The sequence below is a fragment of the Artemia sp. Qi Xiang Cuo genome, chromosome 17 (assembly GCF_049724085.1).
Source record: "Artemia sp. Qi Xiang Cuo chromosome 17, ASM4972408v1, whole genome shotgun sequence".
Classification (NCBI taxonomy): domain Eukaryota; kingdom Metazoa; phylum Arthropoda; class Branchiopoda; order Anostraca; family Artemiidae; genus Artemia; species Artemia sp. Qi Xiang Cuo.
In genome coordinates this window covers 35,095,890-35,110,954 of record NC_142810.1, presented here as the reverse complement: position 1 = coordinate 35,110,954, position 15,065 = coordinate 35,095,890, and the positions used below count along the sequence as shown (strand labels likewise).

The 15,065-nt window shown below is 34.6% G+C and overlaps 1 protein-coding gene across 4 annotated transcripts in view; it reads left to right on the top strand.

Annotated features, from left to right (window-relative positions):
- Positions 1 to 15,065, top strand: part of PGS1 (Phosphatidylglycerophosphate synthase 1) — a 95,189-nt gene that overhangs the window by 4,578 nt on the left and 75,546 nt on the right. Inside the window, exon 1 of one of the 4 annotated variants that reach the window (XM_089102850.1) lies at positions 3,894 to 3,956. The exons of the other annotated variants lie outside the window; for them this stretch is intronic. Within the exon in view, the coding sequence (XP_088958976.1) occupies positions 3,897 to 3,956 (60 nt within the window). The 5' untranslated portion in view covers positions 3,894 to 3,896. Of the gene's footprint in view, positions 1 to 3,893; positions 3,957 to 15,065 lie in introns of those variants that run through there. 4 annotated transcript variants of the gene reach the window in all.

Below are 15,065 nucleotides of genomic sequence, written 5' to 3'. Positions count from 1 at the left end.
TGGTGGGTTATTTATAATGCACAAGTACCGAATAATCTATAGTCAAATATGTACTTCTGCCCCTTCTCTCCCCCTCCCTATTTACACTTTAATAATGTCTCGTAGCTTCAAGAATCAAGATTGCTACACTAAACTATTTGGACAAAAACATTTGAATTGCTTTAAGAACAAATGGGGTTAGATACAGTAAATTGCCAAAGTTCCTGTTACTAATGTTTAATCATTAATTAGTAAACAATAACCATAAAAAAACAAATTGTTTTGGTTTATAAAGCTCTCATATATGTTTCATGAAAGGGTGCATTCTAGAGGAGATTGAATATTTTTTTTTGAAATAATGCTCTGCCAGATCTCCTTCCATATGTTCTTCTTTTCTGCCATATCTGGGTATATTGTCTCGAACGTCACGCCAGTGTCTTTTGATGTTTTGTGTGTGAGCACCTGTTGCAGGCTCAACAAAATTTATACTGTGGTTGACGCGTAAATGCTGATAGCCCTGGCTAGCCAGGCAATAGTAGGCCCTCCAACAGTCGCTGATAATTGTTGTCCCTAGCAGGATTCACTTTTGGATAATTCCCAACAAAGTGGCACTACTTCTATCTAACACAGAAACCATGAATGAAGTATAAGGTTCGTACTTTAGTCCACCAACTACCCATTGACCCTACATACAAATATCCTAGTGTTGAGCCTACACGGTTGAACGAATAATTCGCTTGTGTAGTCAAAGATTGCATAAACTTAACTTCGACAGAAATTTTGTGTTGGGGGGGAAGGGCGATTTAAAAAACTTCTTCCCATGACATAAATTGTCTTCTTTGATTCTGATGTCTGTAGCGCTTTAGAAATATTTAAAATATTTTAAAAGCTTCTAAAGTATAATTTTGAAAAATTTTGAGTTTGGGGGGAGGGGGAATTTAAAAAACATCTTCCCGTGATATAATTTGTCCTCTAAAGTCGATTCTGATGTTTTTAGCACTGTATCTTTTAGTCCTTTAGAAATATTTTAAAAGCTTCTAAAGTAGAATTTTCGAAAATTTTGAGTTTGGGGGGAAGAGTGATTTAAAAAACATCTTCCCATGAAATAATGTGTCCCCTGAAGTCGATTCTGATGTTTTTAGCACTCTATGTCTTAGTGCTTTAGAAATATTTAAAAAGCTCCTAAAGCAGAATTTTAGAAAATTTTGAGATTGGGGGGAAGGGTGATTTTAAAAACCTCTTCCCGTGATATAACGGGTCCTCTGAAGTCGATTCTGATGTTTTTAGCACTCTATGTCTTTGCGCTTTAGAAATATTTAAAAATCTTATAAAGTAGAATTTTGGAAAATTTTGAGTTTGGGGGGAAGGGAGATTTCAAAAACATCTTCCCATGACATAATTTGTCTTCTAAAGTTGATTCTGATGTGTGTAGCGCTGTATGTCGTAGATCTTTATAAATATTTAAAATATTTTAAAAGCTTCTAAAGTAGAATTTTGAAAAATTTTGAGTTTGGGGGGAGGGGGATTTCAAAAACATCTTCCCGTGATATAACGTGTCCTCTGAAGTTGATTCTGATGTTTTTAGCACTCTATCTTTTAGTACTTTAGAAATATTTTAAAAGCTTCTAAAGTAGAATTTTGGAAAATTTTGAGTTTGGGGGGAAGGGGGATTTTAAAAACCTCTTCCCGTGATATAACGTGTCCTCTGAAGTCGATTCTGATGTTTTTAGCACTCTATGGCTATAGAAATATTTTAAAAGCTTCTAAAGTAGAATTTTGGAAAATTTTGATTTTGGGGGGAAGGGGGATTTCAAAAATATCTTCCCAAAACATAATTTATCCTCTGAAGTTGATTCTGATGTTTTAGCACTCTATCTATTAGTGCTTTAGAAATATTTTAAAAGCTTCTAAAGTAGAATTTTGGAAAATTTTGAGTTTGGGGGGAAAGGGGATTTCAAAAAAATCTTCTCATAACATAATTTATCCTCTAAAGTTGATTCTGATGTTGTTAGCGCTCTAGGTCTTAGCGCTTTATAAGTATTTAAAAAGCTTCTAAAGTAGAATTTTGGAAAATTTTGAGTTTAGGGGGAAGGGTGATTTCAAAAACATCTTCCCATGAAATAAAGTGTCGTCTGTGATTCTGATGTCTGTAGCGCTCTGTGTTATAGCGCTTTAGAAATATTTAAAATATTATAAAAGCTTCTAAAGTAGAACTTTGAAAAAGTTTGAGTTTGGGGGGAGGGGGGATTTCAAAAACATCTTCCCGTTATATAATGTCTCCTCTGAAGTCGATTCTTATGTTTTTAGCACTGTATCTTTTAGTACTTTAGAAATATTTTAAAAGCTTCTAAAGTAGAATTTTAAAAAATTTTGAGTTTGGGGGAAGGGGGATTTCAAAAACCTCTTCCCGTGATATAATGTGTCCTTTGAAGTCGATTCTGATGTTTTTAGCACTCTATGTCTTAGCACTTTAGAAATATTTAAAAAGCTTCTAAAGTATAATTTTGTAAAATTTCGGGTTTGGGGGGTCGGGTGATTTCAATAACATCTTCCCTTGAAATAAATTGTTCTCTAATGTAGGGTCTGATGTGTGTAGCGATATATGTCGTAGGGCTTTACAAATATTTTAAATATTTTAAAAGCTTATAAAGCAGAATTTTGTAAAATTTTGAGTTTGGGGGGAGGGGGATTTCAAAAACATCTTACCATAACATAACTTTTCCTCTGAAGTCGATTCTGATGTTTTTAGCACTGTATCTTTTAGTACTTTAGAAATATTTTAAAAGCTTCTAAAGTAGAATTTTAGAAAATTTTGATTTTGGGGGGAAGGGTGATTTCAAAAACCTCTTCCCGTGATATAACGTGTCCTCTGAAGTCCATTCTGATGTTTTTAGTACTCTATCTTTTAGTACTTTAGAAATATTTTAAAAGCTTCTAAAGTAGAATTTTAGAAAATTTTAAGTTTGGGTGGAAGGGGAATTTCAAAAACATCTTCCCATGACATAATTTGTCCTCTAAAAGGATTAGGTTATTTTTACTGATCTCTCTTGTGAAATCCTTTAATTAATACAGTTTAAATGGTCTTATCAACAGAGTTGTTTGGCATGTGCCTGCTACCGTTTAGGGTAAGGGTGGTAAGGCAAGTGTGATCAAAACAAGCCTGGTTTGATATACCATAAAGAAAGTCAGCATGGGTTGAAAATTAAATGGCTTAGAATTTAAATATGATTTTGGAATATATTTTAATGAACAAGGTTAAAAGCAGAAGTTGTGTAAGGTGAGCAGTGATTTATATTTATGATAGTAATATAGGATGAAATATGAGTTAAAAACAACTAGTAATGTGCAGAAATTTACCCTTATATAGAGGGGGGGATGAGTGGAGGTAGGTACTTCAAAGTACCTTCCCAGGACAAACCTTAGCATGTACATCCATCCCTGAAAGTTTCATTTTCCTAACCCAACTCCTTTCCAAGATAGCCAAAAGTAACTAAAGTAGAATTTTACCGGGCATTCTTATGCTCTAGTAATAGTGTGACAAGCTTGATAAAGCTTACTGCATTTTGGTATTAGGGTAAGACACCCAGTAGTCGGCCACCTGCCTATTCTCGGACAGAATCTTTTATACTATTTTAATAACTAATTTACAATGAGATGTTTGTATGTCCGAGTTTAGGCAGAATTGTTACTTGTTAGTAAATTCAAAAATAGGAGGTGCTGTACAAGTGAAACTATTTGAATTAGTAACCTACTTGTTCAGAAATTTTTTGATACAAAAATTAAGTTTCTAGGTGGTATAATACAGTAATTAGAGTAGTTTAAACGTCAAAAAGTTTTCAAAGTGATTAAAGTGTCTGACTACTGGGTGTCTTACCCTAATAAACAAAGAAAGTTTTATTTATATAGCCTACAGCATCATGCCCTACCAGCAGTTAGTTTGGTCTTGGTTTTTGATCATATTTTGTCAAACTAAAAATGTAAGTTTAATTTTTTTGATTCTTTTCCTTAATTTTTTAAATATAATCCTAGTTAAGGAGTCAGATTCTAATTTTGCTTAAGTCTATAAGGATCATCCTGTGTCTATTCAATTGGTTGTATTCTATAAGGTCTTATTCTATTAGGAATCTTGCTTGTTTTTCTTTCACAATAATGAAAATTAACTTTTGACTTCAATCTGAACGGGAATTTAGTCAATATACCAGAATTTGTGAATTAAAATTATTAACTTTTAATTCTAAACAAATCAAAAAATAATTAATAATTAATCAACAGATAATTCTAAATAAATTTCAAATAAATGGCTTAAATTGAATAGTAAAATTAATAGTAATTAATAAAAATATTAGTAAAATAGTAATCATTTTTTTTTCATCGTAAAGCTCTTGGTTTTTCTATACTGGTGTAGAATCACATTTTTGTACTGCTCACTGTTTGAAATATGATAAGTCTAAAGGTGTTATGATCAGTCTATATGACAAGTGCAGACAATTCTTCTGGAAAATATCTAACACATCTTTCCTCTTCTGAAGTGCCTATATTTTGGAATGCCCCATTTGATTAACACCAAAGTTAAATCTGGAGTTTGGTTTACTGATTTAACAGCAATAGGTCTTCAGTTGTTTACGTACATTAGTGGTTCTTTTTTGTTCCATACTTCCCCAAAGGTAAATAAATCCAATTATTTCTTTATGAAAATTAATTAAAAAACCTTTTTCCACAAAACCAGTTTTTCAAAGAAAAGTAAAGAGATCCATTAAACCAGAAATGAACAAAAATATAGTCAAATAATCTTTCAAGTGTAAAACTCTCACAAACCCCCATCAACAAATAAATGAAACCCAAAACAAACATAAATTACAATAAATAACCAAGTCAAACTCAAAACAAGCAACAATTTACCATGACTAGGGCTGACGACCCCCATGCCTCCTCAAGAACAGAACATAATTTGCCCTTTACTGAAAAAAAAATACAATTTAAGTTTTCATTTTTTAACTTTAATAAATAAAAAATTGTTATAACTTTATGGAATAAACATCAGTATATGTATTGTAAACTGACAATCCAAAGTCATTTTTTTTTCAGTAAAGTTTTACCAAAACTTTATAAGATTGACAACCCCAATATCCTCAGAGACATAGTTACTTTCTGGTATCTGGCCCCCCTTGAAAGCTTTCTGCCAGTGCCCTTGATCGTATATATATTAATGAGTAGCTAAAAATCTAAGCTATGCATCAATATTGTTATTATTAAAATTATTTAAGATTAAACACTTGAAATTATTAGTTTATTGACTTATCTAGAAGGACCTCTTTTTGGAAATTAATCCAAAAAACTTTTTGCACAAAATAAGTTAAAAAAAAGAAGAACTCCATTAAACCAAAAATGAAAAAAAATAGAATCAAATAATCTACCAAGCATACAACTACCACAAATCAGTATCAATAAATAAATGAAACCCAAAACAAACAGAAATTAAAATAAGTCAAACTCAAAACAAGCAGAAATTAATCTGAGTGGGGTTCTAAACCTATGCTTTCTAAAAGCCAGAATATAATTTGTAATTTAGTGAAAAAAATTCAAATGAATTTACTGAAAAATGTGCATTGTCAGATTAATATACATATGGTAATATTTATTCCTTAAAATCTTAATCAATTTTTGTTTTCTTAAAGTTATAAGTGAAAACATTTAAAAGAATTTTTTTTAGTAAGGTACAAATTATATTCTGGCTTTTAGAAAGCATAGGGTTTAGAACCCTACTCGGATTAATTTCTGCTCATTTTGAGTTCGACTTATTTTAATTTCTGTTTGTCTTGGGTTTCATTTATTTATTAATAGTGATTTATGGTAGTTGTATGCTTGGTAGATTATTTTATTTTATTTTTGTGCATTTTTGGGTTAATGGAGTTCTTTACTTTAAAAAAAAAATTATTTTGTGCAAAAAGCTTTTTTGATTAATTTCTGTTTGTTTTATATTGGCATAGTCTTTTTCAGGGAGAAAGACTGAGCCTCTTCCAAAGTTAAACACCTATACCTTTCATAAAAACCTTTAATATCCCCTGGGCATAACTTACAACCCTTGCCCCTAATCTCTGGGGTTTGTTTCAACCCCAAACGCCTTGTTATATGATATTTAGACTATTTTGAATAGAATGGCTATCTCAAAATTTCTATTAGACACATTTCGGAACAATGTGACATGTGTGTAGGGGTGAGAGGGTAGCTGCCCTGTGATCACTTTGACTTTTAAAAAGAGCACTAGAGCATCTGATTACGAATCGAACAAGCCCCCTTTGAAGTTTATATGACCACACTTTCTATAAAAACCCTTTATGTCCCCAGGGCACTACTTACAACACTTGCCCTGAGTGCTGGGGGGATTTATTATCCTTAAAGACATAGTTTCTAAACCTTTCTGATAGGCTTAACAAAATGGCTATATCAAAATTTTGATAGGAAGTGTTTGGGGAAATGATATTGGAGGGAGACATTTGCCCTCTGATTACTTTTGACTAATAAAAAAGGCACTAGTCCTCTCAATTTCCAATCAAATGAGCCCTTTTTGAAGCTTCTACAACAAAACTATCTGTAAAAACGTTATATGCCCCAAGGACATATAATTTAAAAGATTTTTTTTTCAGTAAAGTACAAATTATATTCTGGTTTTTAGAAAGCATAGGGTTTATAACCCTGCTCACATTAATTTCTGCTCGTTTTGAGTTTGACTTATTTTAATTTCTGTTTGTTTTGGGTTTCATTTATTTATTGATACTGATTTGTGGTAGTTGTATGCTTTGTAGATTATTTGATTCTATTTTTGGGCATTTTTGGTTTAATGGAGTTCTTTATTTTTGTTTAAAAAACTTATTTTGTATAATTTGTTTTTGATTTTCTGTTTGTTTTATATTGACACAGTCTTTTTCAGGGAGAAAGACTGAGCCTCTTCCAAAGTCAAACAACTATACCTTCCATAAAAATCTTTGATATCCCTGGGCATAACTAACAACCCTTGCCCCTAATCTCTGGGGTTTGTTTCAACCCCAAAAGCCTTGTTATATGATATTTACACTTTTTTGAATAGAATGGCTATCTCAAAATTTCTATTAGATGCATTTTGAAACAATATGACATGTCTATAGGGGTGAGAGGGTAGCTTCCCTCTGTTCCTTTGACTCTTAAAAAGAGCACTAGAGTGTCTGATTACCAATCCAATGAGCCCCCTTTAAAGTTTATATGACCACACTTTCTATAGAAACCCTATATTTGCCCAGGGAACAACTTACAACCCTTGCCCTGAGGGCTGGGGGTATTTCTTATCCTGAAAGACATAATTTCCAGACCTTTCTGATTAGCTTAACAAAATTGCTATATCAAAATTTTGATTGGAAGTGTTTAGGGAAATGATAGTGGAGAAAACATTTGCCCTCTGATCACTTTTGACTAATAAAAAAGGCACTAGTCCTGTCAATTTCCAATCAATTGAGCCGTTTTTTAAGCTTCTGCAACAAAACTTTCTGTAAAAACTTTATATGTCCCCAAGGGCATAAATTACAACCCTTGTCATGAGGGCTATGGGGGGAGGGTTGTAATCCTCAAAGACATAAATTCCAGACCTTTCAACTATGTTGAACAAAATGGCCATATCAAAATGTTGATCAAAAATATTTTGGGAAATGATGGGCATTGGGGGGGGGGGGGCAATTCTCCATCTGATTACTTTCAACTATTAAAAAGGGTAAAAGCCCTCTCAATTTACAATCAAAAGAGCCCTTTGTGAAGTTTTTACAACAACACTTTAAATATGACATTATATGCCCCCAGGGCATAACCCAGAGTCTTAACCCTGAGGGCTGTTGTGGGTTGTCATAATGAAAAACATAATACTCGGATCTTTTAACTATGCTCAACAACATTATTATATCAAAATGTTGATTGAAGTGTTTGGGGAAACGATGGGTATGGGGGGGGGGGTATTTGCCCTCCAATCGCTTTGGCTATTAATAAGGGCACTAGGTCTCTCAATTCCCAATTGAATGAGCTATTTTTGAAGTTTCTATGACAATGCTGGCAAAGACCTAATTTCCAGAACTTTCAACTACATTAAACAAATTGTCTATCTCAAAATTTTGATTGGATGTGTTTGGGGATATGGTAGGCTTGAGAGGGACGTTAGTTGCCCTCCAATCACTTTTGACTATTAAATTGGGCACTAGCACTTTCCAATCAAATTAGCCCTTTTTAAAGTTTCTATGATAATGCTTTCTATAAAACCTTATATGCCCCCAGGGCATAACTTACAACCCTTGCCCTGAGAGATGTGGGGGAGTATCCTGCTCAAAAATATCAACTACGCTGAACAAAATAGCTATCTCAAAATTTTGATTGGATGTTTTTTGGGAGATGGTGGGTGTGAAAGGGAGGTTAGTTGCCCTCCAATCAGTTTTGACTAGCCTATTAAAAATGGCACTAGCCCTTTCAATTTCCTTTTGAATGAGGTTTTTTTGAAGTTTCTATGACAACATTTTCTATAAAAACCTTATATGCCCCCAGGGCATAGCATATAACCTTAGCCCTGAGGGCTATGGGGGGAGTGTCCCCCAAGTTTATATGACCACACTTTCTATAAAAACCCTTTATGTCCCAAGGGCATAACTTACACCACTTTCCTTTAGTGCTTGGGGGATTTGTTACCCCCAAATACATAATTTTCAGGCCTTGCTGATAGACTACACAAAATGGCTACATCAAGATTTTTATTGGAAGGGTTTGGCGGAATGATAGGTGTGGAGGGAGGCATTTGCCCTCTGATTACTTTTGACTAATAATAAAAAAGGGTCCTCTTAATTTCCAATCAAATGAGCCCTTTTTGAAGCTTCTACAACAAAACTATCTGTAAAAACGTTATATGCCCCAAGGACATATAATTTAAAAGAATTTTTTTTCAGTAAAGTACAAATTATATTCTGGTTTTTAGAAAGCACAGGGTTTAGAACCCTTCTCAGATTAATTTCTGCTCATTTTAAGTTTGACTTATTTTAATTTCTGTTTGTTTTGGGTTTCATTTATTTATTGATACCGATTTGTCGTAGTTGTATGCTTTGTAGATTATTTGATCCTATTTTTGTGCATTTTTGGTTTAATGGAGTTCTTTATTTTTGTTTAAAAAACTTATTTTGTGTAAATTTTTTTTTGATTTTCTGATTGTTTTATATTGACAGAGTCTTTTTCAGGGAGAAAGACTGAGCCTCTTCCAAAGTCAAACAACTATACCCTCCATAAAAATCTTTAATACCACTGGGCGTAACTTACAACCCTTGCCCCTAATCTCTGTGGTTTGTGTCAACCCCAAAAGCTTTGTTATATGATATTTAGACTTTTTTTTGAATAGAAAGACTATCTCAAAATTTCTATTAGATGCATTTCGAGACAATATGACATGTCTATATGGGTGAGAGCACGGCTGCCCTATAGCTCCTTTGACTTTTAAAGAGGGTGCTAAAGTATCTAATTACAAATCGGATGATCACCCTTTAAACTTTACATGACCAGGATTTCCTTGTAAGTTCTATTAGTCCCTAGAACACTAATTACAACCCTTGCCCTGAGTGCTGGGGGTATTTGTTATCCTGAAAGACATAATTTCCAGACCTTTCTGATTGGCTTAACAAAATTGCTATATCAAAATTTTGATTGAAAGTGTTTAGGGAATGATAGTGGAGAAAACATTTGCCCTCTGATCACTTTTGACTAATAAAAAAGGCACTATTCCTGTCAATTTCCAATCAATTGAGCCGTTTTTTAAGCTTCTGCAACAAAACTTTCTGTAAAAACTTTATATGTCCCCAAGGGAATAAATTACAACCCTTGTCATGAGGGCTATGGGGGGAGGGTTGTAATCCTCAATGACATAATTTCCAGACCCTTCAACTAAGTTGAACAAAATGGCCATATCAAAATGTTGATCAAAAATATTTTGGGAAATGATGCGCAGTGGGGGGGGGCAATTCTCCCTCTGATTACTTTCAACTATTAAAAAGGGTAAAGGCCCTCTCAATTTCCAATCGAAAGAGCACTTTCTGAAGTTTTTACGACAACACTTTCTATTTGACATTATGTGTCCCCAGGTCATAACTTAAAGTTTTAGCCCTGAGAGCTGTTGGGGGTTGTCATACTCAAAGATACAGTTTCCAGACCCTTTAACTTCGTTCAACAACATTGATGTATAAAAATGTTGATTGGAAGTGTTTGGGGAAACGTTGGGAATGGAGGGGGGAGCATTTGCCCTCCGATCGCTTTTGACTATTAATAAGAGCACTAGGTCTCTGAATTCCCAATTGAATGAGCTATTTTTGAAGTTTCTATGACAATGCTGGCAAAGACCTAATTTCCAGAACTTTCAACTACATTAAACAAATTGTCTATCTCAAAATTTTGATTGGATGTGTTTGGGGATATGGTAGGCTTGAGAGGGACGTTAGTCGCCCTCCAATCACTTTTGACTATTAAATTGGGCACTAGTACTTTCCAATCAAATGAGCCCTTTTTAGAGTTTCTATGATAATGCTTTCTATAAAACCTTATATGCCCCCAGGGCATAACTTACAACCCTTGCCCTGAGAGATGTGGGGGAGTATCCTGCTCAAAAATATCAACTACGCTGAACAAAATAGCTATCTCAAAATTTTGATTGGATGTTTTTTGGGAGATGGTGGGTGTGAGAGGGAGGTTATTTGCCCTCCAATCAGTTTTGACTAGCCTATTAAAAATGGCACTAGCCCTTTCAATTTCCTTTTGAATGAGGTTTTTTTGAAGTTTCTATGACAACATTCTCTATAAAAACCATATATGCCCCCAGGGCATAGCATATAACCTTAGCCCTGAGGGCTATGGGGGGAGTGTCCCCCCAAGTTTATATGACCACACTTTCTATCAAATCCCTTTATGTCCCAAGTGCATAACTTACAAACCTTGCCCTGAGGGCTGGGGGGATTTTCTATACTAAGAGACGTAATCTCCAGACCTTTCTGAAGGATTGAAAAAAACGTCTATATAAAAATTTTTATTGGAAATGATTGGGGTAATGATAGTGGAGGGAGAAATTTACCCTCTGATTACTTTTGACTAATACAAAAGGCACTAGTCCTCTCAATTTCCAATCAAATGAGCCCTTTTTGAAGCTTCTACAACAAAACTATCTGTAAAAACGGTATATGCCCCAAGGGCATATAATTAAAAAAAAAAAAATTGTCAGTAAAGTACAAATTATATTCTGGTTTTTTGAAACCACAGGGTTTAGAACCCTTCTCAGATTAATTTCTGCTCATTTTGAGTTTGACTTATTTTAATTTCTGTTTGTTTTGGATTTCATTTATTTATTGATACCGATTTGTGGTAGCTGATGCTTCGTAGATTATTTGATTCTATTTTTGTGAATTTTTGGTTTAATGGAGTTCTTTATATTTGTTTAAAAAACTTATTTTGTGTAAATTTTTTTTTGATATTCTGTTAGTTTTATATTGACACAGTCTTTTTCAGGGAGAAAGACTGAGCCTCTTCCAAAGTCAAACAACTATACCTTCCATAAAAACCTTAAATACCCCCTGGGCGTAACTTACAACCCTTGCCACTAATCTCTGTGGTTTGTGTCAACCCCAAAAGCTTTTTTATATGATATTTAGACTATTTTGAATATATAGACTATCTCAAAATGTCTATTAGATGCATTTCGAGACAATATGACATGTCTATAGGGGTGAGAGGGTAGCTTCCCTCTGATCACTTTGACTCTTAAAAAGAGCACTAGAGCGTCTGATTACCAATCCAATGAGCCCCCTTTGAATTTTATATGACCACACTTTCTATAAAAACCCTATATGTCCCCAGGGCATAACTTACAACTCTTGCCCTGTGTGCTGGGGGGATTTGTCATCCTCAAAGACATAATTTCCAGACCTTTCTGATTGGCTTAACAAAATTGCTATATCAAAATTTTGATTGGAAGTGTTTAGGGAATGATAGTGGAGAAAACATTTGCCCTCTGATCACTTTTGACTAATAAAAAAGGCACTATTCCTGTCAATTTCCAATCAAATGAGCCGTTTTTGAAGCTTCTGCAACAAAACTCTCTGTAAAAACTTAATATGCCCCCAAGGGAATAACTTACAACCCTTGTCATGAGGGCTATGGGGGGAGGGTTGTAATCCTCAAAGACATAATTTCCAGACCTTTCAACTATGTTGAACAAAATGGCCATATCAAAATGTTGATCAAAAATATTTTGGGAAATGATGGGCATTGGGGGGGGGGGGCAATTCTCCATCTGATTACTTTCAACTATTAAAAAGGGTAAAAGCCCGCTCAAATTACAATCAAAAGAGCCCGTTCTGAAGTTTTTAAAACAACACTTTCTATTTGACATTATATGCCCCCAGGGCATAACTTAAAGTCTTAGCCCTGAGGGCTGTGGTGGGTTGTCATACTCAAAGATACAATTTCCAGACCCTTCAACTATGTTCAAAAACATAGCAATATAATAATGTTGACTGGAAGTGCTTGAAGAAACGATGGGTATGGGAGGGAGCATTTGCCCTCCGATCCCTTTTGACTATTAATAAGGGCACTAGGTCTCTCATTTCCCAATTGAATGAGCTATTTTTGAAGTTTCTATGACAATGCTGGCAAAGACCTAATTTCCAGAACTTTCAACTACATTAAACAAATTGTCTATCTCAAAATTTTGATTGGATGTGTTTGGGGATATGGTAGGCTTGAGAGGGACGTTAGTCGCCCTCCAATCACTTTTGACTATTAAATTGGGCACTAGCACTTTCCAATCAAATGAGCCCTTTTTAGAGTTTCTATGATAATGCTTTCTATAAAACCTTATATGCCCCCAGGGCATAACTTACAACCCTTGCCCTGAGGGATGTGGGGGGGGGGGGAGTATCCTGCTCAAAAATATCAACTACGCTGAACAAAATAGCTATCTCAAAATTTTGATTGGATGTTTTTTGGGAGATGGTGGGTGTGAGAGGGAGGTTATTTGCCCTCCAATCAGTTTTGACTAGCCTATTAAAAATGGCACTAGCCCTTTCAATTTCCTTTTGAATGAGGTTTTTTTGAAGTTTCTATGACAACATTCTCTATAAAAACCATATATGCCCCCAGGGCATAGCATATAACCTTAGCCCTGAGGGCTATGGGGGGAGTGTCCCGCCAAGTTTTATGACCACACTTTCCATAAAAATCATATGTGTCCCGAGGGCACAACTTACAACCCTTGCCCTGAGTGCTTGGGGGATTTCTTATCCTCAAAGACATAATTTCCAGACATTTCTGATAGGCTTAACAAAATGGCTATATCAAAATTTTGATTGCAAGTGTTTGGCGAAATGATAGGCATGGAGGGAGACATTTACCGTCTGATCATTTTTGACTAATACAACAGGCACTAGTCCTCTCAATTTACTATCGAATGGACCCTTTTTGAAGCTTCTGCAACAAAACTATCTGTAAAAACGTTATATAACCCAAGGGCATATAATTAAAAAAAAAAAAAATTCAGTAAAGTACAAATTATATTCTGGCTTTTAGAAAGCACAGGGTTTAGAACCCTTCTCAGATTAATTTCTGCTCATTTTGAGTTTGACTTATTTTAATTTCTGTTTGTTTTGGGTTTCATTTATTTATTGATACTGATTTGTCGTAGTTGTATGCTTTGTAGATTATTTGATTCTATTTTTGTGCATTTTTGGTTTAATGGAGTTCTTTATTTTTGTTTAAAAAACTTATTTTGTGTAAATTTTTTTTTGATATTCTGTTTGTTTTATATTGACACAGTCTTTTTCAGGGAGAAAGACTGAGCCTCTTCCAAAGTCAAACAACTATACCTTCCATAAAAATCTTAAATGCCCCTGGACGTAACTTACAACCCTTGCCACTAATCTCTGGGGTTTGTGTCAACCCCAAAAGCTTTTTTATATGATATTTAGACTTTTTTGAATATATATACTATCTCAAAATTTCTATTAGATGCATTTCGAGACAATATGACATGTCTATAGGGGTGAGAGGGTAGCTTCCCTCTGATCACTTTGACTCTTGAAAAGAGCACTAAAGTGTCCGATTACCAATCCAATGAGCTCCCTTTAAAGTTTATATGACCACACTTTCTATGAAAACCCTATATGTCCCCAGGGCACAACTTACAACCCTTGCCCTGAGGGCTGGGGGGATTTCTTATCCTCAAAGACATAATTTCCAGACCTTTCTGATTGGCTTAACAAAATTGCTATATCAAAATTTTGATTGGAAGTTTTTAGGGAAATGATAGTGGAGAAAACATTTGCCCTCTGATCACTTTTGACTAATAAAAAAGGCACTAGTCCTGTCAATTTCCAATCAAATGAGCCGTTTTCGAAGCTTCTGCAACAAAACTTTCTGTAAAAACTTTATATGCCCCCAAGGGCATAACTTTCAACCCTTGTCATGAGGGCTGTGGGGGGAGGGTTGTAATCCTCAAAGACATAATTTCCAGACCTTTCAACTATGTTGAACAAAATGGCCATATCAAAATGTTGATCAAAAATATTTTGGAAAATGATGGGCATTGGGGGGGGGGGGGCAATTCTCCATCTGATTACTTTCAACTATTAAAAAGGGTAAAGGCCCTCTCAATTTCCAATCAAAAGGGCTCTTTTTTAAGTTTTTACGACAACACTTTCTATATGACATTATATGCCCCCAGGGCATAACTTACAACCTTAGCCTTGAGGGCTATTTGGAGTTGTCATACTCAAAAACATAATTTCCAGACCCTTTAACTATGTTCAACAACATTGATGTATCAAAATTTTGATTGGAAATGTTTGGGGAAACGTTGGGTACGGGTGGGGGGGAGCATTTGCCCTCCGATCACTTTGGCTATTAATAAGGGCACTAGGTCTCTCAATTCCCAATTGAATGAGCTATTTTTGAAGTTTCTATGACAATGCTGGCAAAGACCTAATTTCCAGAACTTTCAACTACATTAAACAAATTGTCTATCTCAAAATTTTGATTGGATGTGTTTGGGGATATGGTAG